At 40.7% G+C, this 24,836-nt stretch overlaps 1 protein-coding gene across 2 annotated transcripts in view; it reads right to left on the bottom strand.

Annotated features, from left to right (window-relative positions):
* LOC133511847 (aryl hydrocarbon receptor-like) overlaps positions 1-24,836 on the bottom strand; it is an 89,991-nt gene that overhangs the window by 29,777 nt on the left and 35,378 nt on the right. For both annotated transcript variants that reach the window (XM_061840833.1, XM_061840834.1), the window contains exons 3-4: positions 4,655-4,758; positions 2,420-2,509 (exon numbers count right to left, since the gene is read on the bottom strand). In XM_061840833.1, coding sequence (XP_061696817.1) covers positions 2,420-2,509; positions 4,655-4,758 — 194 coding nt within the window. The remainder of the gene's footprint in view (positions 1-2,419; positions 2,510-4,654; positions 4,759-24,836) is intronic.

The following is a 24,836-nucleotide window of genomic DNA, read 5'->3' as shown; positions in this document are numbered from 1 at the left end:
GAAAAGCTGAGTTGGGTGGCGAGAACAATAAAGCCAGCCACAAAGCACTGATTTGCTGCTCAAATGGCTTTATTGGCTTCTCTCCACATTCGACATCAATGTGTCCTCACCAAATCACTACTCCGCTAATGTTCCCCGGTCGCTATCACAAAACGTTTTACTCTTCACCTGCACGTGCACATTTTTTCCTTCTCAGCCACTGGCTGCACATTCCTGTGCAGTCCCATCTTACTCACAAATTGACACAAACGTCCACACACACTGAGCTTGTTGTCACAATACAGTGTGGCCTTGCCCATTCACGGTTCATCGTTCGCAGCCCTGCATATTTGTGGATTTTTGTCTTTATTTATTTATTTATTTTTAAATATACCGTATTTTCACGATCGTAAAGGGCTTAAATTCTCTTAAATAGATGAAGCGCCACATTAGACATAGCGCCTTACAATGTGGTGAACTTTACGTGCACACTGAGTTCCAACACTTGCAAATGTTGTTGTATAACTTGTCCTCCAAAGTACACTTAAACACAATGGTTACACTGTTAGCATGCATGCCAGGATGTGTTATAGCATGTATGTAAGCTACCATATGATGGCGCACACGAAGCAGTGAGGAACAATTGTATTTCACATGTCAGCAAAAGCTCACATTGCCCCACACACTGCCTGTGAAGGCAGGTCATTACTGACGATGTTGTCCACACTCATTGTCACATTGAAACGAAGATTACAACAGCACAGCAAACAGAGTGGCATAACTAGCAAATAATAAAACAAATAAAAGAATGACATGCCGTTCTGCATGCTGGTGCGGCACTAAGGACCGCCATAGTGCCACAAACCATGCTGGGAGCATGTAAATAGCGTTTAAAGTGCATGTTTTGTGTCAATTATTTAATGAGTATTTCTTTTTTTTTATTATTTGATAGTTATGCAGCTTCGTTTGCTGTGGTGTGATCATTTTAGTTTCGATGTGACACTGTGAGTGTGTACAACATCGTCAGTAATGACCTGCATACACAAGCAGTGTGTGGGGCAATGTAAGCCTCTGCTTTTACAGATGTGAAATCCAATTGTTCCTCACTGCCTCATACGCACTCTCATATAGTAGCTTACATACACGCATGTGCTGGCATGCATGCTGACAGTGTAACTAGTGTGTATTAATACTGCATCCATTATTCACGGATTTTCATTATTCACTGGGGTATAAGGAACGTAACCCCTGCAAAAAACCAGAGAACACTGTACTCGTAATGAACTCATTCAAAGTGTGCAAGCATGCACATTAAAAGAACAGAACTTAGATATGCTTTCGTGCCTTCATGAGAGCCGCATGAAAACTGGCAAAGAGTTGCAGGGGGCTCAAGAGCTGCAGGTTGGCCACCTCTGTAAGGCTTGGTTGAGGTATGTTCACATACTTTTAATACGATATGGCTTGCAAGCAGGCAACAAATTCTTATGTAGCCTTGCAAGCTAGTGGTAATGCTAGTGGTTGTGTGTAAAAATGCTGATGTCCTGTTGCAATATCTGCAATATCTGACCAGAGCAGTCATTTCCAACCACAATGGAGCCAAGGTACATACTTTACAATTGAAAACTCTCACGACACATCAACAAACAAAAATCTCACAAAAAGGAGATACATTAATTGCTGTATGTCCTTACTGCCATCTAATAGAAGACTATTAATTTGTTCTCTGTCACAATGCCTCACTAGCATAAATATATGAACAAAGATACATTATTTATTGCAAATCTATATTTTTGTGCAAATTAACAACTTATACATTAAATGGACAGATAATTTAAATAGAATCATTAATCCGTCTTTTGATCGAATATGTGATCGGTTATTGATTTTTACACTCACTGATCGGCCCCAAAAATTCGACCAGTCACTAAAAGAAGAAAAAAAAAAACTCCAAAAGTAAAACTGGAAAGATGAACAAGATGAACAACACTAAGCAATTGCAAAATCTTCCTATTTAATGTAAAGCTAGAAAATATCTTTGCTAAATGTAATAGCCAACTGGACAACTAAGTCACTTTTGAGTAAAATGGTGACCCTTGATTCTTGTCTGCCAAGGAATGAATATTATAGAGAAAATTAATACATCCATCCATCCATCCATTCATTTTCTTAGCTGTTTATCCTCACAAGGGTCGCAGGAAGGCTGGAACCTAGTCCAGTTATCTTCAGGCAGGACACGGGGTACATCTGGAACTGGTTTTCAGGCAATCATAGGGCAATGTAAATGTAATGTGACCAAATCATCTTCTCATTTTAGACTTTAGGAGTATTTCCAAATCTGAGGCACAGCAAAAAAATTCCAGCACAAATCCATCTTTCAGCATGCCCATGCATATGAACAGGGGAGGTTTAAAAAAAAAAAAAAAATCAAGAGCACAGTCACCTGCTGGAAGCCAAGGTACTCCTTGATGGTGGGTGATGTGTAGAAAACAGACCCCTCGGAAGTGACCACCAGCACAAAGCCATTCAACGCCTGCAGTGTGAACAAATAATTACACCTAAGTTTCAACTAACAGCTGTTTCTGGATATATCCTGTTATATCCAAAAGTCCTACCTTTACAAAGATAAATCTAGGTTGTTGTTTTTTTACTGACACTGTTGAAGTATTTATTAAGTAATACATTCAAAGATTTTGATATTCTATCATTGCTAAATAAGGTAACCAAAATATTAAATTAACCTTTTTTAGATAGAATGGTGTAGGTAGTTACCTTTTGTACAGCTGCTGTATTGGAGTTTCTTAGTGTGTTCGGGTGTACTTAATAATGTGGCTGGTGAGTAGTGTTGTGCATCGATATTTCAATTTAAATTCCAAACGATTCCCGATTCCAATTCTTTTTTTTTTTTTTGGGGGGGGGGTGTCAACAAAGTGCGCATGGTTGAAATAGGGGGTGTCCAAATTATAAACATCCGTGCTAAGAAACACCCTGCAAGCATCAACTAAAATGAACATTTGATTCAGAGCTCTTTACAACTAGGGTCAAACCCTATGAACTAAAAGGCAATGTGAGTTTGATTAACCCAAATGATTTACTATTCATGAATTAATATTTCAGGAAAAATGTTCTTCAAATATTTATTCACAACCGTTTAATCACCTCAAATGATATATACTGTATGTGCAAGTTTTAACATGATTTCCTGTTTTGAGCATGAAGGCTATTATTTTGAAATGTTTGCATGGGATACTCAGCACTTTGGCACAAAAAGTAACTTCACAAGACATTGGTGACTATGAAAGTAAAATGAGATGGCATGAAAAAAGATAATGAATGGAAGCGAATTCCCGGTAAAACGCTGACTCCTTTACCTACCCACTAATGAAGCACAAGGTGAGTGTTCCTGACACTGTGAAAAAATGTTTGTGAATTCTGTCTCAATCCATTTTAATGTAATGTTGCTAGTTAGAACTTCGAAGTTTGAGCTCAATGTTAACCTTGTAATGCATCCATCCATCTTCTACCGCTTTTCTAGGTCAGGTTGCAGGAGAAGTAGCTTCAGCAGGGATCCACAGACTTCTTTTTCCACAGCCACTTCTTCCAGCTCTTCCGGAGGGATCCCGAGGCGTTCCCAAGCCAGCCGAGAGACATAGTCTCTCCAGCGTGTCCTAGGTCATCCCCAGGGTCTCTTTCTAGTGGGATATGCCTGGAACACCACACCAGGGTGGCGTCCGAGAGGCATTCGGATGAGATGCCCCAACCACCTCATCTGGCTCCTCTCAATGCGGAGGAGCAGCAGCTCGACACTGAACCCCTCCCAGATGACAGAGCTTCTCACCCGATCTCTAAGGGAGAACCCGGACACCGTGCAGAGGAAACTTATTTCGGCCACTTGTATCCGGGATCTTGTTCTTTCGTTCACAACCCACAGCTTGTGCCCATAGGTGAGGGTAAGAACGTAGATCAACTGGTAAATTGTGAGCTTTGCGTTTCGACTTAGCTCCCTCTTTACCACAACGGAGCGATACACTGTCCGCATCAGTGCAGACGCTGCACCGATTCTTCTGTCGAACTCGCGCTCCATTCTTCCCTCACTTGTAAACAAGACACCAAGATATTTGAACTCCTCCACTTGGGGCAGGATCTCATCCCCAACCCGGAGAGGGAGGTGCTGATTCTCAACCCAGCTGCTTCACACTCAGCTTTTTCATGAAGTCATTTCAGCGACTAAAGCAAATATTTCTTTTGGGCCCAGTGTATGTGCTGGTGGTTTTTGTGCAGTTAAAATTTGTAATGGTGGGAGGTGTGTGTTGAACCCCATATGTATATATATATATATATATATATATATATATATATGTATATTTTTTTTTTTTTTTTTTTTTTTTTTTTTTTGGGGGGGGGGGTTCATACTTTGCTTTGCTGAAGTTACTCTTTATTTGAGTGGTTTATTTTTCATTGAGTACTCTCTTACACTTACTCAAGTAAATATTAAGATGACACTTTTTTACTTTAAATTGAGACATATTATTCAAAAGTAAGAGTACTCTTTCTTGAGGACAATATTTGGCTACTCTACCCACCTTCGGTCCCGGTTACACTCAGTTCTCGACTCTCTCTACATTACATTAAAAAAACAATTCTCCTTTCCCCCCACAATTGAATTTTGCTCTATTACCTGAAGCAGCAGGTCTCCTTCAGAGAAGCCTTTAGTTGCAAAGTTGTTGCCATTGGGCCCGTTTGGTCCAGGAAATCCACTGCAGGTGCTGTTCTTTATCGTTGCTGTGAGAGCAAAAAGGGTAGACATCATAAGTGGGATACTTAAGAGGCCTTATTAATTTTGGTTTAACAATTTCAATTTAACCAAGTTGCTAAGTTAGAAGATATTTGACTGCTTGTGTGATTATCCAAACATAAGAGCAAAAAAATGTGCCCAGACTTGTTTGAGACAAAACTCGTTTTGTAATCCCCTCTTTCATGGAATGTCCTTAAAGAGGTAAAGAACAAAACGTAATAGGACACCACTTATTTTTCTTACCACAAACCAAAGAAAAAAACATTTAAACTGATTAACACCTAGTTGTGACTCCTGACTATTTGAGAGCATGTGCTGCAATGCTTCTCTTCTTGCACAGCAACCAGTCAGGTTCACAGCCATGTATTTGCTTTGGCATCTTGTGTCACTATTGTGTACGCATATTGTTATTATGGGCAGAGTTGCTTGTCAGTGTACTTCAGGCGCTTCCCACCAGGCTGTAATTCTAAAACTACTGTAAACTACAAAACTATTGTAGTTTATGACAAACCTGGAGATTTGTAATTTATTTTTTATCCCCGCCAAGCACAATGCTTTGTTTTGTTTTTTTTTAATCACTGTTCACCTTTGTTTGAAATCATTAATTTGCACATGAGTTCTTCAAAGAGTGAGGCTGATGGGAGAAAGAAGTGCAGATGGGTTCAGTTTATTGACTTAACACTTTTTTCTTGTTACAGTCTACCTGCTTGGCAGCTGTGTGGGGACAGATATCTACCACATCTAGGTGGAGCTGTGCTGAAAAAGGTTTGGCACTTTGAAATACTGAAATGCATATTACAGGCAGCTACAAGACTGGAGTATGACAGTGTGTCACCATTTTTACTGAAATAAGTCAGATGGACATATTTCAGAATGCAAGCCCTTTGCGGGGGTCTAAATTCTATTGAGTGACTTTCAGGTTTATGAGTTTAAATGTATGCGGACAAAATATAATCAAGAAGTTTCATGTCCTCAACTGCAGATGTAGTTTGCATGGAGAGTAAAATCAGTTTGAATACAATATACTAATATGTTACAAATTTGAAAAGCTGTTTAATGAATGTGCTTAAAAGGCAGTGTTGGAGGTTTATTATTACAAATTTTGACACAAATATTTTCCTTATAACTGTAAAACGAATATCAGCTCCAATCATTGGTGAACGACTTTGACTACTAATTATAGGTATAGACCCTGAAAAAAAGATGTATCGGTCTATCACTAACTTTCATGATCAAGAAATCCACTTTGAAAAACTGAATGTAGACGGGCCACTCCTATTCCATATCTGGAAAGCTAACAGTCCCTCTACTCCTTCTTCCCAGCCTCATTCAGACCTTACATGTGTAAGTGGGCCTCAGAGGGGTCTCCTGTTTGTTTTCATTCAAACTTTCTTCCCCAGCGGTTGAACCCTCTCTTCCATCTTGTTCTATTATTAACCTTCTTGACAGTTTCTGGTGCCACTCTGTGAGAACATTCAACAGGAATTCTTTGTAAGATGGGCTCGATAATGCACAGATTCTTGCCAGCATCTCTCGCAGATGACAAATTGCTTTAATTAATCATTTCCTGCTTTTTGGATTTTAGGAAGTACAAGTCAGAGTTGCAACCCCGCTTTATTTGGTGACTTTACAACAGCAAACAAGAAGATTTTAACAATTGAAGGATTTTATACTGGCAGTAAAAAGTGACATTTGTTTGCCTTTTTCCTTGTTGCTATTTTATATGAGGTTTACGGAGGAGGGCTGCAAGATTTTGGAAAAAAAAATAACATTGCAATATACTGTATATTGCCATGTGAAATAATACAGGATCAGTGTTGGGAAAGTTCATTTTCGACAGAAAGTAATTCACAGTTCACTTCATTGTTCGAAAAATGAAGTAGCTCAGCTCACTGTTTCAAATTTTCAACAAAATTCATCAGTCCAAATACGAACTAGTCCATAGTGCCCCCCCCCCCCCCCAATATGTTGCTGTCAGGCTATTACACTCATAATACTGGCATTTATTTCTCCTTGTTGCCACCCATGAAGTCCACATAAGTAGCAACTTTCAACCTACTATTTCAAAAACACGAGGGGGACGAAGTGTTCTGTCATTGTCAGTTCACTGGCAACCCTTATTGCTGCGTGACTGTTACCGCAATGTCTTTGTCTCAACTGACTGTCTGTCTGTTGTCGTACTCGACCTGTATATCGTACTAGAACGGCTCCAACTACTAGAGGCAAATTACTTGTGTTTTTTGATATACTTAGCAAATAATGATGATTCAGATTCTGAAAAACAAGCCGCTTGAATGGTCTTTTTTTAAAATGAGGAATTGAAAAAAAGGAGGATTTTTTTTGTCTTAATGTCCCAAAAAAAACCACTGTTGAAACAATTGTGGAAGGACATTTATAATTTCGTATTCCCTGCAGTTCTGACTGATATTAACAAAAATAATTGATCTTTTCTGATATTACAAAACAAAAATTCCATATTATTGCTGGTTGAGCTTACATTCTTTTAACAAAAGCATTCTGATGAAAATACAAATCCAACTCTATGAGCCAATGCAAACTGTAAGCTATTCACAAGCCTGGATAAACCTTGGCCAAACAAATCATCCAAAGGATATCATACCGGATCTATCGTGGCCCGGGATAACAAGGTCCGCCACCGGCGTCGTTAACCTACAGGGTGCTGGAGCTACTATAGAGGGAGTGCTCTGGTTACAATGTCCTCGACCTACAACATTTCAATTTTACAATGCCCATCTCTCGTCCGCAGTTTTGTTCCCAGCACCATTGTGTTTATGCTTAGCTAATGCATATTGCTTATCTGTTTTTGTGCGCCTAGAGTATCTTTGCTTTTATCGTCTACCAACTCATTAGGGTAATCCAAACAATCAAAGGAGCAAATGACAAATGAGATGAGCAAGCATTTTAAATTTCCCACACCTACCCCTGTCCGAGCTTTAGGAAATCGGAGTGCATGGAGAAAACCCACACAGGCACGGGGAGAACATGCAAACTCCACACAGGCGGAGGCGGAATTTGAATCCTGGTCTGCCGAACTGTGAGGCTAACGCTCTAACCAGTTGCATCACCATGCCGCCCTCTTAAATAATATTTATAATGAAAAGTGAGAACTTTTAAAGTCTTTGTAGTCCGGACTGTGAGCTAGTTTAATGCGTTGCATGGCTGACGTCATGTAAGTAAGTGCTTCTCCCCGCCTTCAATCACCCATAATTTTGCTGATTTTACAGTTGCGTAATCTTGTCACCTTTTCTTGCTCTTCAAATAAAAATTACGGTGCTGGGAGCAAGTGTGTGTGTGGGGGGGGGGGTGTTTGTGTGCCCACAATATCAAACCGCCATTTACAGTACTTTTACGTTTTCGTACATGCATGCACAAACACATGCACACACGTAGTTGCCTTCACAGAGAACAATCAGCATGTATCTAGCTAGTGTATGTACTGTATGTCATTTTAGAGAAGGACTAGGTTTAGTGTCCTTGTTTATGTATGTTATGTTTTTTTGTTGTCATGTCAATTCTGCATTAAGTGTCTGCTTTAACACTAATATTTAGGTTATTTGTGCATGTAGTAGTAGTGCTACATTTACTCTGTTACATTCACTGAAGTAGCATTTTGTATAAATTATACTTGTTAAAGTAGTTGCATACCTTTTAATTTTACTCAAGTATTTCCAGGATGTTAAAAGGAAACGATTTACCTGTACTTTGTTATAATGATATAAATGCTACTTGCCAAATTCATTTATCAATTATTGCTCATTTATCAATTATTGTGTGCACGACCCATCTGTTTAGCCTTCGAGTTTGGCATTGGGCACTATTTGCTCCAATCCAAATCAAGCAATAGTGATCTTTGAATCTAGTTAGCCACAAATCTTTCCCCTTTGGCTTGTCCTGTTATGGGGGGCCACAAGGCATCATCTTTTTTTCTATGTAAGCCTATCTCCTGCATCTTCCACTCTTAATACCAACTGCCCACGTCTTCCCTTATAACATTTATGGACAATTCCATCCAGTAGTTGCACCGGTCATTTTTTTAAACCACTTACATTAATTTTAATCTTGAACTTCTATAAATAAAGTGCATCTTGTTCTTCTTTTTCTTTTGGCTTGTCCCGTCAGGGGTCGCTACAGCGTGTCATCTTTTTCCATCTAAGCCCATCTCCTGCATCTTCCTGTCTAACACCAAGTCCCCTCTTCCCTCACAACATCTGTCAACCTTTTCTTTGGCCGTCTTCTTGCTCTTTTGCCTGGCAGGTCTATCCTCGGCACCCTTCTACCAATGTACTCACTCTCTCGCATCTGCACATGTCCAAACCATCGAAGTCTGCTCTCTTGAACCAAAACATTCAACTTTGGCTATCCCTCTAAGGAGGTCATTTCTAATCCTATCCAACCTGCTCACCCCTAAAGTCAACCTGAACATCTTCAATTCTCCCACCTCCAACTCTGCTTCCCGTTTCTTCAGTGCTACTGTCTCTAATCCGTACTTTATGGCTGATCTCACCACTGATTTATAAACTTTGCCCTTCATCAAAGCAGAGACTCTTCTGTCATAAAACACACCAGACACCTTCTGCCAGCTGTTCCAACCTGCTTGGATCTGTTTCTTCACTTCCTTACCACACTCACCATTGCTCTGAATTGTTGACCCCACGTATTTGAAGTCGTCCACCGTCTCTATATTTTCTCCCTGGAGCCTCACTCTTCCCCCTCTAACCCTCTCATTCACGCACATATATTGCTTTACTTCGGCTAATCGTCTTACTTTCCTTTCCAGTGCAAGCCTCCATCTTTCTAATTGTTCCTCTACCTCCTGCCTGCTTTCACTGTACTCTCTTGGTACTGTTATATGCGTTCTCTAAATCCACAAAGACACAATGTAGCTCCTTCTGACCTTTTCTGTACTTTCTACAAGCATCCTCAATGCAAATAATGGATCTGTGGTACTCATTTGAGGCATGAGCCCATACTGTTTCTCGCAGATATGTACTTCTGTCCTGACTAGCCTCCATTACTTTACCATAACTTCATTGTGTGGCTCATCAACTTTATTCATCTATAGTTCCTGAAGCTCTGCAAATCACATTTGTTCTTAAAATGGGAAGTAGCACACTTTTTCTCCATTCTTCAGGCATCTTCTCGCCCACTAGAATTTTGTTGAACAAGTTGGTCAAAAACTCCACAGCCACTTTTCCAAATTGCATCCCTACCCCCACAGGTATGTTATCAGGACCAACCGCCTTTCCATTTTTCACCCTCTATAAGTGCCTTCCTAACTTCCCAATTATTTATCATTACCACTTCCTGTTCCATCACACTTGCCTCTTTCACTCTTCCTTATCTCATTTTCTTCATTCATCAACTTCTAAAAGTATTCTTTCCATCTATTTAGCATACTACTGGCACCAGGGAACACATTTCCATCTCAATCCTTAATCACCCTTACCTGCTACACGTCCTTCCCATCTCTATGCCTCTATTTGACCAAACTGTAGAGATCGTTTTCTCTTTCTTTCGTGTCCAACCTAATGTACACGTCATCATGTGCCTCTTGTTTAGGCTTTGCCACCTCTATCCTTGCCCTACATCCCATGTCAATGTACTCCTTTTGCCTCCCCTCAGTCCTCTTGGTGCCCCACTTCTTCACTTACTTCTTTCCTTGTATGACTTCCTGTATTTTGGGGTTCCACCTCCAAGTCTCCTTCCCCCCTTTCCTACCAGTAGACACACCAAGTAGTCTCCAGCCGGTCTCTCTGATCACTTTTGCTGTAGTAGTCCAGTCTTTTGAGAGCTCCTCCTGTCTACCAAGAGCCTGTCTCACCTCTTTCCAAAAGGCTGCACAACATTCTTCATTTCTCAGCTTCCACCACATGGTTTTCTGCTCTACCTTTGCCGTCTTAATCTTTCTCCACACCACCAGAGCCATCCTAAACACCACAATCCTATGCTGTCGAGATACACTACCTTACGGTCAATAACCTCCTTCAAATTACACCATCTGCACAAAATGTAACCCACCTGCGTGCTTCGACCACTGCTCTTGAAGGTTGTTAGTCACCAATCAAATGACACAAAGAGGTCACATGACCTCACACAACATCTTCTATCGCAGTGATTTTCAACCTTCATTGGGCCACGACACTTTATATCTCACAGTCTCACAAAATCTCACAGCAAACCTAGAAACTATAATGTGATACAGCTGTGAATTATGTACTTTCTGACATGTAATAGAGATGCATTATTTGTTCTGTCTGTCACTCAAAATCGCTGACATGGATAGATGAACAAAAATCTATTGTTTCATAAATAATAATAATAATTAAGTGAATTTTGATTATTTCCCTGCGTCAACTCTAAAGAGTTGTACCGGCACACTAATCACTGTTCTATTGGGCATTCGTAGTATCACTAGCTAACCCAGCCAGCCAGCCGAATTGATGTGCCTGCATGGTGACCATGTTAGGAAGGTTGTTACCAGTGCATGCAATGCAATTCATGTTTAGATTTACAAAAAGAAAAACAACTACTTTCACACATGTTAGTAGTTGTCTAGCACAGTCTAGCGAAACGTTGATATTGCAGTCTAATTTTAACTTGAGAAAACACCTTGTGGTAAATTGCAAGTTTTCTTGTTTTGGGTGTGTATATTAACCCACATTAGTCCTGTTTTCCACAAGTAACTAAAATTACGCACACACAAAGACACATACAGACACACTGCAAAATCAGTTTGCACATTCACATATAAGTTTATTTTTATTTTATTGCTGTTCATAGGTTGATTCAAAAAATTCACAGCTACCATTTACTCACAACATGAGTAGTTTTTAATCATTGTACTTTTTATTACTACTTTGTAGTAGGTTTTGGAGGAATACTTTTTTACTTTGAGTCTCATAATTGGCAAGTAACCCTACCCTTAAATCAAGTACAATATTTGGCCACCCACGCACACATACACACACACACACATGCACACGCACACATACACACAAACACACACAGATGCACACACACATGCACACACACAGTGACACTTTAGATACTTAGTGCTCAATATTAGCTAGGCTTTATACATCAGGATTTTGGGGGCTGGTCACCAATCAGAGATTTGAAAACAAATAACCGATCAAGAATTTGATCACAATATGAAGCAATGTATCTATATAAATGACTTGTTCATTTCCCGTCTGTACATGTAATTTGTCCCACAGTTTATAGCATATGTTACGTGTGAATTTGGAATAAATCACCTTTATCAAACCGGCAAAATATAACAAAGCACTTGTATTGTGTTTAAGACAATTTAATCAGAAGCAATGCAACACAAAACAATAACAAAATAGATTTTCAAAGAGAGTTTAGTTTCATGTAACAATGCTAACTAGCCAAATGATGTCCAGTATAGTCACCAAAGTCAAATAAATGTTCCAAATAGGCAAATGTTATTTCCAGCGTATGTTCGTAATGGAGTCCTCTCAGAACATAATAAAAGATCCACGTCAGAATAATTTTATAAATTAATAATAAGTCGGGGTGCTCAATGTGTCGATGCCCGCCGTTAGCGGTGGTCACGGGCCGCCGTTTCCCCCGACACGGAGGTGGGTCGGGCGGGTAGGTGGGCCGGCACATCCGGTTGCACCGGGGGCGGGGTGAACGGACCTCCACCCCCACCCCAAACCCACCACCGGCCACCAGTGTCTGGCCCCGCAGTCACTTCACTCGCTTCTGAGATGTTTTCTTCGTCAAAAAGAGCTCCAGTCTCAGAAGGGGCGTCAGAAAAATCAGAAAATCGCTCTCATTCATCTGCAATTGCATTCGGCACACCATGTTTTCAATGCCACGGAACCAGTGTGATGTCTGGACATGACGTCATAGACAAATATGGCCGCCACCGGGATACACAATGTGTCAAGTCATACTTACGCAACTTTGCGGTTTTAAAAAACGCTCCCAGCTCACTCTTACGACTGGAATTATTATCAAAGTAATGACTATAATTTGTAGTTTTATACCTATTTTAAAATGTGATTTTTTGTGTCAGTGGCACTGTAGGGTTTCTGTATTCTTACTTACATTTTGGTCTTCTTAGTTTAAACACATACCATGACCAACTTGAAACTTAATGTTGTGAAGTTCACATAGGCCGAACTACATAGCTCAGGCAACCCATCGCTGCTTTTTTTTTAATTGTTTTTTGTCAGGAATGAAGTTTGGTGTGGTATGTTGGATCATATCTCTGAATTACAAACCTTCATTTTTGACATTGAGATCCTCCTTGTTCAGATGTCATTAAAAATAAGTAAGTAAATAAATAAATAAATTGGCCAAATGTTACAAGCTTAGTTTCCTCCATAATACAGAACTTTTAACAGCAATGCCTCATTGCATGCTGGTCGTGCATTGTTTTGTTTACGCATACAAAACAAAAATAAAATGAAAAAATCTTTCAAAATCAAATGATATAGCACACTGTTGATGTCAGGTTTACCGGTTAGACATTCATTAAACAGGACACAAAAAAAGCAAAGACACCAGTTCAAGTTTGACAGCTTCCGAGGAGAGAGGAGAGGAACTGTCTCGTACAATTCAGTAATGCACTCTCTGATTATGCAGATTTTCAACTGTAAACAGGAAAGACTTCTCAACTCAAGTCTTTCAAGTCTAAGTCAAGTGTATCATAATTAAGTCCCAAATTCTAAAATTAGTATCGTGAGTCAGATTCAAGGCAAATGACTCATCTCAGAGTCAATACAATAAGCGGGATATTGGTTAGGGGTACAGTTAACATGACCCTTCACTGGGTTATATTAAAACATAAATAAACAAAACAGTTTAATACAACTTCCTTCTTAAGAGGAAAGGATGAATCTAAAATTTTATGTTTACCACCATTCATGACCAAGAGTAGTGCGATTCAAATTGCGTGTGTATGAGGCTAGAGATAGAGATCAGCCCTCCAACAACCATACGCCGCCCACCCCTCATCAGTTTTGCCTTTGACCAACTAAAAAGGCTGTATCATATTCTACTGTGAGCTCGTACTTAAAATGCAGCCAGAGAGCTTATTCCAGTACTTTGTGTGTTTTTCCAAGTCAAGTGTAATAAGACACCACAAGAGGCCCTCTTCTCCTTCCTCTTTGCACAAGATGGGCCATTTTGGGAATGGAGAAATGAACATGTATGACTCTAGGCAAACGTTGCTGTTACATTGGGAATGAGCTGCATTCATAGTGTCTGATGTTGGTGGGTCATTGGTATGTTAATCCATTACTGGGTGGGTCTTTACAAATTTAACTTTACATAACAACAAACAAATACACATATGACTGTAAAAAATAATTCCTTGTCTACATGTGCTTGGAGGTCACAACTGAAAAAACTAATATTAATCCCAGGATGTGAGTTGTAAAAAAGTCACTTTGTAAAAAAACCTGACAAACTTCTTGTCCTCTTAAACAAAGTTGTCCTCTGAATGGCCTTCAGTGATATACAATTATTGGTAAGGTACCCATGTTTGTGTTTTCAGGCACCCAAAATGCTGATGTCATGTTAATAAATGGCCAAAACAACATTTTTGTTTAAATTAAGTTCAATGGCCCCGTATATATGCAACTTAAACAGTCTTCTTGAGAGCGCTAGCATTGTCTGTCACTGGAGCACACAAAGAGTCAGAAGGAAAGAAGAGGGGAGGGGCGGGGTAAGGAAATGCAGTCATGGCTTGGAGATCTGCCAGACTGTGAGAGAGTATAAAGCATGTCGGCAATGCAAAGGGGGATATTATCTTGATGTGAAAACATTTAGTTCCAGTTGATCCTGTACAGAGATTGCTGTTCTCACGCATATGTGCAAGGAAAGGGCTACAAATGGCTGCCAGCATTGTTGCTACTTGCTCGCTTCAGAGATTCAATGATCCCTTCAGTCTTCTAACAAATCACCCAGTTTACTTTCAGGGCGTCCACACAGGAAACTTTTATTTTGGTGATTCTATAAGTGTCATGCAGACATTTCAAAAGAAAGGATGGAGACTAAATTGGAATGGATTTTGTTATGGAGAGTGCAGCTTCCTGATTCCTGCATTCCAGTCGCCACTTTAGCAAGATTTCTTTACTTATCTGATGAAACAAGCATAAAAAAGTTGCACGGATTAATTTGACAAAAAGATAACGAGACGACACGGTGATGCAGCTGTAAAGCGTCGGTTCTGAGGACCGGGGTTTGAATCCCGGCCCCACCAGTGTGGAGTTTGCATGATCTCTCTGTGCCTGCGTGGGTTTTCTCCGGGCAATCCAGTTTCCTCCCACATCCTAAAAACATGCATAAATTGGAGACACTAAATTGCCCTTAGGTGTGATTGTGAGTGTGGTTGTTGTCTGTCTGTTGTCTGTTCCCTGCGATTGGCTGACAACCAGTTCAGGGTGTATCATCCTGCCTCCTGCCCGATGACAGATGGTATTGGCTCTGGCACTCCCGTGCTCATACTAGTGAGGATAAGCGGGTCAGAAAATGGATGGATGCAAGGATGGATGATAAAGATAACCACCACTGCCTTCTTAAAGACAGCGCTATTCAGACTGAGGGGGGTGACAAAGAACTGGCCAATAAAACGCAGGAGGTTTCTCATCCAGTCAATAGGATTTTAACATTGCCAGACGCGACACTCCACAATCGTCATTTGTCATCCCATCCTGCCGTACGTACTGTACATTCAAACCATGCTGCATGTTCCACAACTCAGAAAGAGGTACAGTAGTTTCTGGGGCTACAGGCTAACCTCTATAAGACAAATCCGCATGTAAATCAAGATTAATTATGTCCCATTCAGTACACAATAACTATGTGGCGGTGAAAGTGGAGCGCGCAGCGTGTCCAGTGACATGTGGCCTTTTGATTAACACTGAACTGCTTTCTGTTGTCTGTGCTCTTTGTATCTGAATGAAGAGAAATCAGGTTTCGGCAGGCTTTTGATGCAGAGGAAAAACCAAGTTGTTGACTTGTTTCACTGTGATGATTCCAATTAATCCTCAACTCAATGAAAATGATTTTTTTTAAAAAGTCTGACACTTGCTGCTGTTGGCAATGACTGCCCCAATAAATATTATATAAACTAAAATGTATGATATGACTGTTTTGACTCATGACAGGGGAAAAAAAGTAAAATATTGGGAGAATCTCAAAGCAAAGGTAATCGTTAATGTACGTTTTGTGTTAGACAGCTTTTGTGAATCATGGACTGTAATTTTATTTGTGACAGGGTTTTTGCCTTGTATGAATTGTGAACTTTTTTAGACAAAGTTAACGACAAGCTGTGTCATGAGGACAGGCGAAACTTAAGTCAACTACAAGCAGTGAAAAAGTTCAAGTTCATGTGAGTGAATGGACTGAAAGCAAGAGATCACACCAGGACAGGGAGATGATGCAAGAATACTCTGTTGAAAAGGCTCTATGAGGTGAGATGAACAGTTATTGCAAAAGAGGAGCAACCGCAACAAGGAGTGTTAAGAGAAGAATGTAGAAGAAAAGAATCTACAAGGGAAGTTCTGTGAAGACAATCGTATTTAAAGCAGTAAGACTTGCCGCGTGTCAATGTTCACTTTTCATGTTTTATAGAGGCTGTATCATAGGTAAGACGCTGAAACGTATAGGTTTCACTCAGCTTTTCGAGCTCCACTTGGTCTTTTTGTTTGTGCACCTCGCCTCGGTCGAATCTCTGTGCAGCTGTGCTCGCATTTTGTCATTTTGCATTTTGTACAAGTAAATTTTCCACCATGCAGCCCAAAAACACAATTGACCCCTCCGTACAGGCCACTTAACCACGCCTCCTGAAGTGACGTCACGCCACGTGCGCCTACGTCAGACAAACAATTAGCAAAAAGGGCGGCGCATCAAGAAAAGAGTAGAGCGAAACTGTCCGATTTACCGGCTGATTTCTCACTCGCATTCTTAGCGAACAGTGAAATATCGTTGAAAAGCAGACAGCAAGGCTTCAAGTATTTCAGCTAGGGGTATTTCAATGGTATTTACATGCATATCGACGAGGAAACCATTGATATTAGCTCGAGATCTTTCCAGAGTCAGAGGAAGACCGAGAAGCCACATAATATAATATATTATAACCCAAAGACGAATTCGTCATTGACAGTTTCCTATTTTCGTGTTACCTATCACACTTGTGTGCAGAATCTGTATGTGTATCTGTATAGCCGTTTGTGAACCGGCGTATGAAGGAAAAGAAGGCGAGGGTTGATTTACGAGTTGTTTCTCTCGTTTTCTTTGTGTAACGTCACGCGCTCCCCTCAATAATTATTCTTGAATTAGTGCCGAACCTACGTAAGTCCCGACCGAGTACGACAATCACTACTTTAGTGTCCTCAAACATCCTTCCTTCAGTCTTGGTGTCTCGGTGAGCGTCGAAGGCTTTTAGGACTGCTAGTCCGGTTTAGCTTAGCTAATTAGCCGCGAACAAAGGGACACGTTTGTGCAGTCAGATCATCGCAAAATATCGCTAAACACAGATCAAGTGTGTCAATCATTCACACTTAGCTATGTTATACAAGTGAAGAACTGCTAATTCATTTATATGAGACATGTATTGAAAATCAAATATTCCGCATACCTTCGCGCAAACACAGTCCGGTTTACTGTAGCCGCGTAGCCGCGAACATAGGGACACGTTTGTGCAGTCAGATCATCGCAAAATATCGCTAAACACAGATCAAGTGTGTCAATCATTCACACTTAACTATGTTATGCAAGCGAAGAACTGCTAATTCATTTATATGAGACATGTATTGAAAATCAAATATAGGGCTTACCTTCATGCAAACATATCTGTTCTGGTTGATGGATTCAGTTGATCATGCGGTCTTCCACAAAGTTTGATCCATCGAAGACATTTTTGTACTCGGTCTTCTGTTCGGTTGATTTTAGACGGATTCAGTTGATGATGCGGTCTTCCACAAAGTTTGATCCATCGAAGACATTTTTCGTACTGGGTCTTCGGTTTTGGAAAGGGTACGAATTGAACTCCACCAACTAGCCTTTCAGGATACCTGTCGTCACTATTATAAAGTCCGTGACTACACCTCTTAACCATATCTATTTTTAAAGAACCCAAATACGCGATAAAACGCCAACAGAAGCTATACTGGACCATCCAGCGTTGTCTGAGAAAACTGCGGGTCCAAAAAGGGGCGTGGTTTATGCAGATCTCTGGCCTCTTGATTGGTCAGTGACACGGATTGTGGAATTTCTACAGAGGGGTCAATTGCTAAGGAAAGTGGTGAGAAGTAGAGTATGATGTTGATGATTGTGAAATAATAGAAATAGACAAACAGGATGTACGAGTAAGCGATTTGGCAAAGAAATATGACCGTTCTATGTCAACCATGCTGTAATGTCCTTGGTAAAGGTCAATGAGAAAAAGGAGTCATCGCTGGGTTTTAATAAAGTTACGAAAAGGAAAAAAAAACATCGGCACAATGGGAGACAACTATTCCAAAAAACAAAGGGGGTGGGGGACATGGTGGTGGTCACCGGTGGTCAGAACAGGAAAGGCCGTTTGTGTAATGCTTGCGTGAGGTACAGTGAAGAAAATGAGTATTTGAACACCCTGCTATATTGCAAGTTCTCCCACTTAAAAATCATGTAGGGGTCTGAAATTTTCATCGTCGGTGCATATCCAGTGTGAGAGAGATAATCTAAAAAGAAAAATCCAGAAATTACAATGTATGATTTTTTTTTAAACGGTTTGTGTGATACAGCTGCAAAAAAGTATTTGAACACCTGTCTATAGGCTAGAATTCTTACCCTCAAAGACCTATTAGACCGCCTTTAAAAGTCCACCTCCACTCCATGTATTATCCTGAATCAGATGCACCTGTGTGAGGTCGTTAGCTCCATAAAGACACCTATCTAACCCATACAATCAGTAAGACAAACTTGTAACATGGCCAAGACGAAAGAACTGTCCAAAGACACCAGAGACAAAATTGTACAACTTCACACGGCTTCAAAGGGCAACGGAGAAATTGCAAAGCAGCTTGGTGAAAAAAGGTCCACTAAAGCTGAACATGATGGTCAATCTCAATCGGAGTGGAGCCCCATGCAAGCTATCACCTCGTGGGGTCTCAGTGATCCTTAGAAAGGTGAGGAATCAGCCCAGGATTACACGACAGGACTTAGTCAATGACCTGAAAAGAGCTGAAACCACCGTTTCCAAGGTGACTGTTAGTAATAAACTAAGTCATCATTGTTTGAAATCATGCATGGCACGGAAGGTTGCCCTGCTTGAACCAGCACATCTCAAGGCCCGTCTTAAGTTTGCCAATGACCATTTGGATAATACAGAGGAGTCATTTTGTGGTCAGATGAGACCAAAATGTAATTTTATGGTCATAAATCCGCTAAGCGTGTTTGCAGGAAGATGAATGATGAGTTCCATCCCAAGAACACTATCCCTACTGTGAACCATGGGTATGGGAGCATCATGCTTTGGGGGTGTTTTTCTGGGACAGGATGACTGCACTGTAGTAAGGAGAGCATGACCGTGGCCAGGTATTGTGAGATTTTTGGGGAACAACCTCTTTCCCTCACGCAGAGCATTGAAGATGGGTCGTGGCTGGGTCTTTCACCATGACAATGACAAATCACACAGCCAGGAAAACCAAGGAGTGGCTCCGTAAGAAGCATATCAAGGTTCTGGCGTGGCCAAGCCAGTCTCCAGACCTAAACCCAATAGAAAATCTTTGGAGCTGAAACTCCGTGTTTCTCAGCGACAGCCCAGAAACCTGTCTGATCTAGAGAAGAACTGTGTGGAGGAGTGGGCCAATATCCCTCCTGCAGTGTGTGCAAAACTGGTGAACAAATACAGGAAACATTTGACCTCTGTAATTGCAAACAAAGGCTACTATACGAAATATCAGTCACTCACATTTGAAAAATGTACAGGTGTGGTCAGTCATGTCCGCAGATAAAGTCAGGCTATGGTTCACTGCGCTGGATTGGTTTTCATGTGCGCTGAGAACGTCTATGTATTTCTACTTGTATGAAATTTTACGCACGTGATTTTTCGTGCTTGACTGTGCAGATTTGAGAGCACGATGGCGCCCGTCAAATCACAGTGACTGAAATATTAATATTGGTTTTCTCAGGTGTTCAAATAAGTATTTCCAGCTGTATCACACAAATAAATCGTTAAAATCATACATTGTGATTTCCGGATTTTTTTTTAGATTATCTATCTCACAGTGGACATGCACCTACGATGAAAATTTCAGACCCCTCCATGATTTCTAAATGGGAGAACTTGCAATAAAGCAGGGTGTTCAAATACTTTTTTTCCACTGTATGTTCACACACTTTTAATGTGGTATGGCTCGCAAGCTATGTACCCTTGCAAGCCTTTGCTACTGTTTGTGGTTGTGTCGAACAGATTACCTGACCAGAGCAGAGAATTCCAACCTTTTTGGAGCAAAGGCATGGACTTTACAATTGAAAAATCTCACACCACACCAACAACTAAAGATTTTTAAATAAGTAAATACATGAATTGCTGTATGCTGTACTTACTGCATTCTAATAAACGAACTTTACTTTGTTCTGTCTGTCACCATGCCTCACTGGCATAAATAGATGAACAAAAATACATTATTTATTGTAAATATATATTTTTGAACAGTTAAGTACACAAATATATACTTTAATGAAAATTTAAAGCTCAACTGACATCCATACATCCATCCATCCATTTTCTTTGCCAATTATCTTGACGAGGGTCACGGGGAGGGCTGGAGCCTATCCCAACTGTCGACAGGCAGGAGGCGGGGTGCACCCTGAACTTGTTGCCAGGCAATCGCAGGGCACATCGAGAGAAACAGCCGCACTCACAATCAAACAAAGGGGCAATTCAGAGTGTCCAATCAATGTTGCATGTTTTTGGGATGTGAGAGGAAACTGGAGTGCCTGGAGGAAACCCACGCAGGCAGGAGAACATGCAAATTCCACACAGGCATCTCCGGGATCGAACCCAGGACCTCAGAACTGTGAGGCCAACGCTTTACCAGCTGATCCACCGTGCCGCCGACGTCCATATATACATTTTAAAATAGATATTGTTATGAAAACTGCATACAATATTATTCACTTCAATGTCTATGAGAAAAAAAAATGAGCGGAGAGCGTGTCGTTCATGTGCAAAGATGCGGAAGTCTCACTCAACATCCCAAAGGCAGCCATATTCCCTGCAACATCATTTGCAGATGTCACACTGGGACAGTCGCCATTGAGAAGACATTGTGCCACCTGCTATGGCAGATCAGCAAGAGAGATTTTTGGCTTTTTCTGATGCCCATTTTGAGACTGAAGCTCTTTTTTGAAGAAGAGAACATCTCAGAATCGAGTGAAGTGACGGGGCCATGTTACGCTATCGTTTCGAGCCATATTTAGATCACTTCTAACTAACAACAGATTCCCCGACACACGGATGATGAACCCAATGAAATATTCAAAATGACATCCTTGTCATTGTTTGATTTCCTAACTCTTTTACAAGTCTAGTGTATGTCGCGTACTCAGGAGGACACATGCCTGGGCAAAGTAACTACTTCAGGGGTGCCGCACGCGATCCACCTCTGTATCAAGGCTAATGCCGGTGAACAACAACAACAGCGGTAAACAACAACACTGGCAGACAACAATGCCGGGGAACAACAACAACGCCAGCCCACGCACAGACATATTTAGCACCCCTGATTTATGTACTTTATTAAGTTATTATGACGCAGGTCTGTTGTTATGTTGTGAGAGAAGAATTACGTCGTCGGACGCGGACGGAGCTTTTTATTCATCCTGCTGCTAACGGACATGTAAACGGACACTACCGATATGATGCGGATCGTTTGTTACGTTCTGAGAGAAGGATTACGTCGACGGACGCGGACGGAGCTTTTTATTATTGCTGGTTTTGGAGAAGTTGTTCACGTTTGGTGACTATATGTCTAGTTAGCTTGTGTTACACGTTCCTAAACTTCTATTTTGTTGTTTTCTGTTGTATTGAATTGTGTGATTAAATTGTCTTAAACGCAATACAAGTGCTTTGTTCTAAATTAGTCCCCCAAAACTGTTGTTTTTTTAATAGCGCTCTACACACCTCCCTGTTATTTAGAACCCACAAGGCTCTTGTCCTTTGCACCTGTGCAATTTTTCACAACGAACCGGGTGTTTTAAAAAAGTGTGAAGAGTGAATCTATCCTCCCAAGTGTTCCAGCAAAATGCAGCAATACGACGAGCTGGCATTATGGTTAACACGATGGAAAAAAAAAAAAAAAAGAATTTTTCGCCGGCACAGTAGGTATAAACCAATATAAACACTTAACCCCGCTACTGCACAAAACGCAAGTTCCTGGTTCTTCTCCAATACGAATGCCTCGAGAGGATTTTCATGGTGGGAGATGCAAAAATCCATGTACTACAACATCATGACGTGTGGTGAAAAAAAAACGTATGGGTTCAATCGGGCTGTTTTTTTTTTTCTATTAAAAACATACAAAAAAATCATGCTTTACGTGACAGTAGACCTTTAAATAGACTCATTGCCTCATCTTGTAATCAGATAGGTGATCGGTTCTCATTTAATCAAACTCCCTAATCGTCCGCAAAAATCGTGATCATTTAAAACCTACCTAAAATCCCTTGTTATCTTATTTTCATTGTGAAAAACAATTCATAAAGTGTTGGCTTTTTGGGCCACTCAAAGAGAACGTGAGCTGAAAGGATGGGTGAAAATAGAAAAGATACTTTGAGGTTAGTTTCTGCCTTTGCTCACATTTACTTATTTTGAATATTCATGGGAATATTTTGCCGATAAACGTCACTATTTTACCCACAGTTACATCATAAAATAGTTTTGAAAAAAAAGGAAAACACAAAAAAATGTATACTTTATAAAGTGCATTTGTACTGTATGGTGCTGGATGAGATTTGCTTTCTTAAAAACCAGAAATGCTATGAACCATTCAATTGAGCTGAGTGGATGGGAAACGACCACTAAAATCGCAGGTACATCAACAATTAATACCAACCTATGTCTCACACACACAGCAATGTGATCGGGTCGTTTGTAAGACTTGTGCCGTTTATTACCTTTTGCATCCTATTGACCAACTGCATAGATGATAAACATAAACCATGTCAGGCTCATTTTAACCTATGTAATGCATAAAACTAGGGCTAGGGGGAAAAAAGTGCATTAAGTTGACTTAAAAAATATGTCGATGCGACAAGTCTGCCTTAAAACTCCGCCGGAACCATGTCTCCAAGTTTCACATGGACATTTATTGCAGATGCACGCGGTGTTACCCCAATGAAAAATACAACCAAAAACAACGACGATGTCTAAAGTGTGGAGTGTTCACTGCTTGGTCACCAGCTCACCAACGCCTAATTGAAACAGGATGTAGTGGAGTGACTACTCATGCTAGCGAATCAAAATCATCCAAGTCAAAACCCTTTCCTGATAAAAGTTACATTCAGTGCTCTCATTCTGCTGTCTGAACATTGTTAGAGGCTTATCCCCCCCCCCCCCTACACTTCATAAAATGATTCTATTCTTCACTGAGCCCATTCTCTGTAGTGTAGCTATCCAGCTGCTCCCCAGATAGGTTCTCCAAGTCTCCCGCCTGGGGGAGCCTTACGTCAGGGCACATGGGAACCAATGTCACTTGGCGCCTAATTGAAGAATTCCTGCAATGTAAGTCTGAAATTTAGGTCATTGTGCCCTGCATTTCATTCACATTAGTTCTTGCAGGCATAACAGTGAGCTGCCTTCATCATTGTATGAGAAAAAATTTAGGGAAACGAGTTATTTTTTCGCTGTATCCAATGTCGTGTTGGTGATACGAATAATTTATTCCTTGTGTTTGTCATGGCCAGAACTCGAGGCTGAACCCAAATGCACGACTCACGAGGCTCAGGAGCAGTTTAGGAAGTGTCTTTATTCAGTCCAATGTCAAAACACCAGGAGGCAGTCCACGGAGGCAGCAGTAGCAGAATTGGCAGTCATGAGAGGAAGGTCAAGAACGAGGCGGGGTTCGGTACATAGGGTAGCAAGAGCATGGATAAGGAGTTGGAGGAATGTGGCATAAATAGCTATTAAAAAAATCTTAATCTAGGTGTGGGACTACTCACTTATTTTGACAGATAATTCATTTAAACACAAAGTGCTGACTGTATGTATTACCCCACTTATATTCTTGTTCGATAAGACTTCTATAATTCACTCTGTCAGTCCCACCACATTCTAGTTGCATAGCTGGGTTCACGATCCTTGTCTTGCATGCTTCTTCTTCTGTCCTTGTCCTGTCCTATCTTGTCCTTTGTTCTTACTTCACAGGGTGTACCGTCCAGTCTCACGCAGCATCCATATTTAATGTTTGTTTGTTGAAGATATGGAATGATTTTCTTTTCTCTGTTTACAGTTAGCACTATGTCTTTATCTTTTTTTTCCTCTCTCCCCTCCAGAAATTCTCTGTTTGATCGACTCTGATCTTCAATAAAACTTCAATTAAAATACAAAGAAATCATAGAGGAAGTTCAAGAGCCCCGCTGTGACACAGTAAAACTGTTCTGGCATAAAGCAAATGTAGAGTTTCCATTCTGCTTGATCAAATAGCTGAACAGAACACACACAAAAAGAAGACATCGACCATTCCCAAAAGTAATATGAAAGGAATTTTTTTTTAACTTCTTAAGGATGATTGTGCTGTATTAACAAAGAATACAACCACTTACATCACAGCACCTCTCCAGGGACATTTTATACACAATTACTCAGGGGTGGCATGGTGGAGCAGCTGGAAAGCGTATGCCTCACAGTTCTGAGGTCCCGGGTTCAATCTTGGACCTGCCTGTGTGGAGTTTGCATGTTCTCCCCGTGCCTACGTGGGTTTTCTCTGGGCACTCTGGTTTCTTCGCACATCACAAAAACATGCAACATTAATTGCACACTCTAAATTGCCCCTAGGTATGATTGTGAGCGGGACTG

This window comes from Syngnathoides biaculeatus, chromosome 14 (assembly GCF_019802595.1).
Source record: "Syngnathoides biaculeatus isolate LvHL_M chromosome 14, ASM1980259v1, whole genome shotgun sequence".
Taxonomy (NCBI): Eukaryota; Metazoa; Chordata; class Actinopteri; order Syngnathiformes; family Syngnathidae; genus Syngnathoides; species Syngnathoides biaculeatus.
Note: the sequence above shows the minus strand (reverse complement) of the source record. Positions and strands in the feature narration are given on the sequence as shown.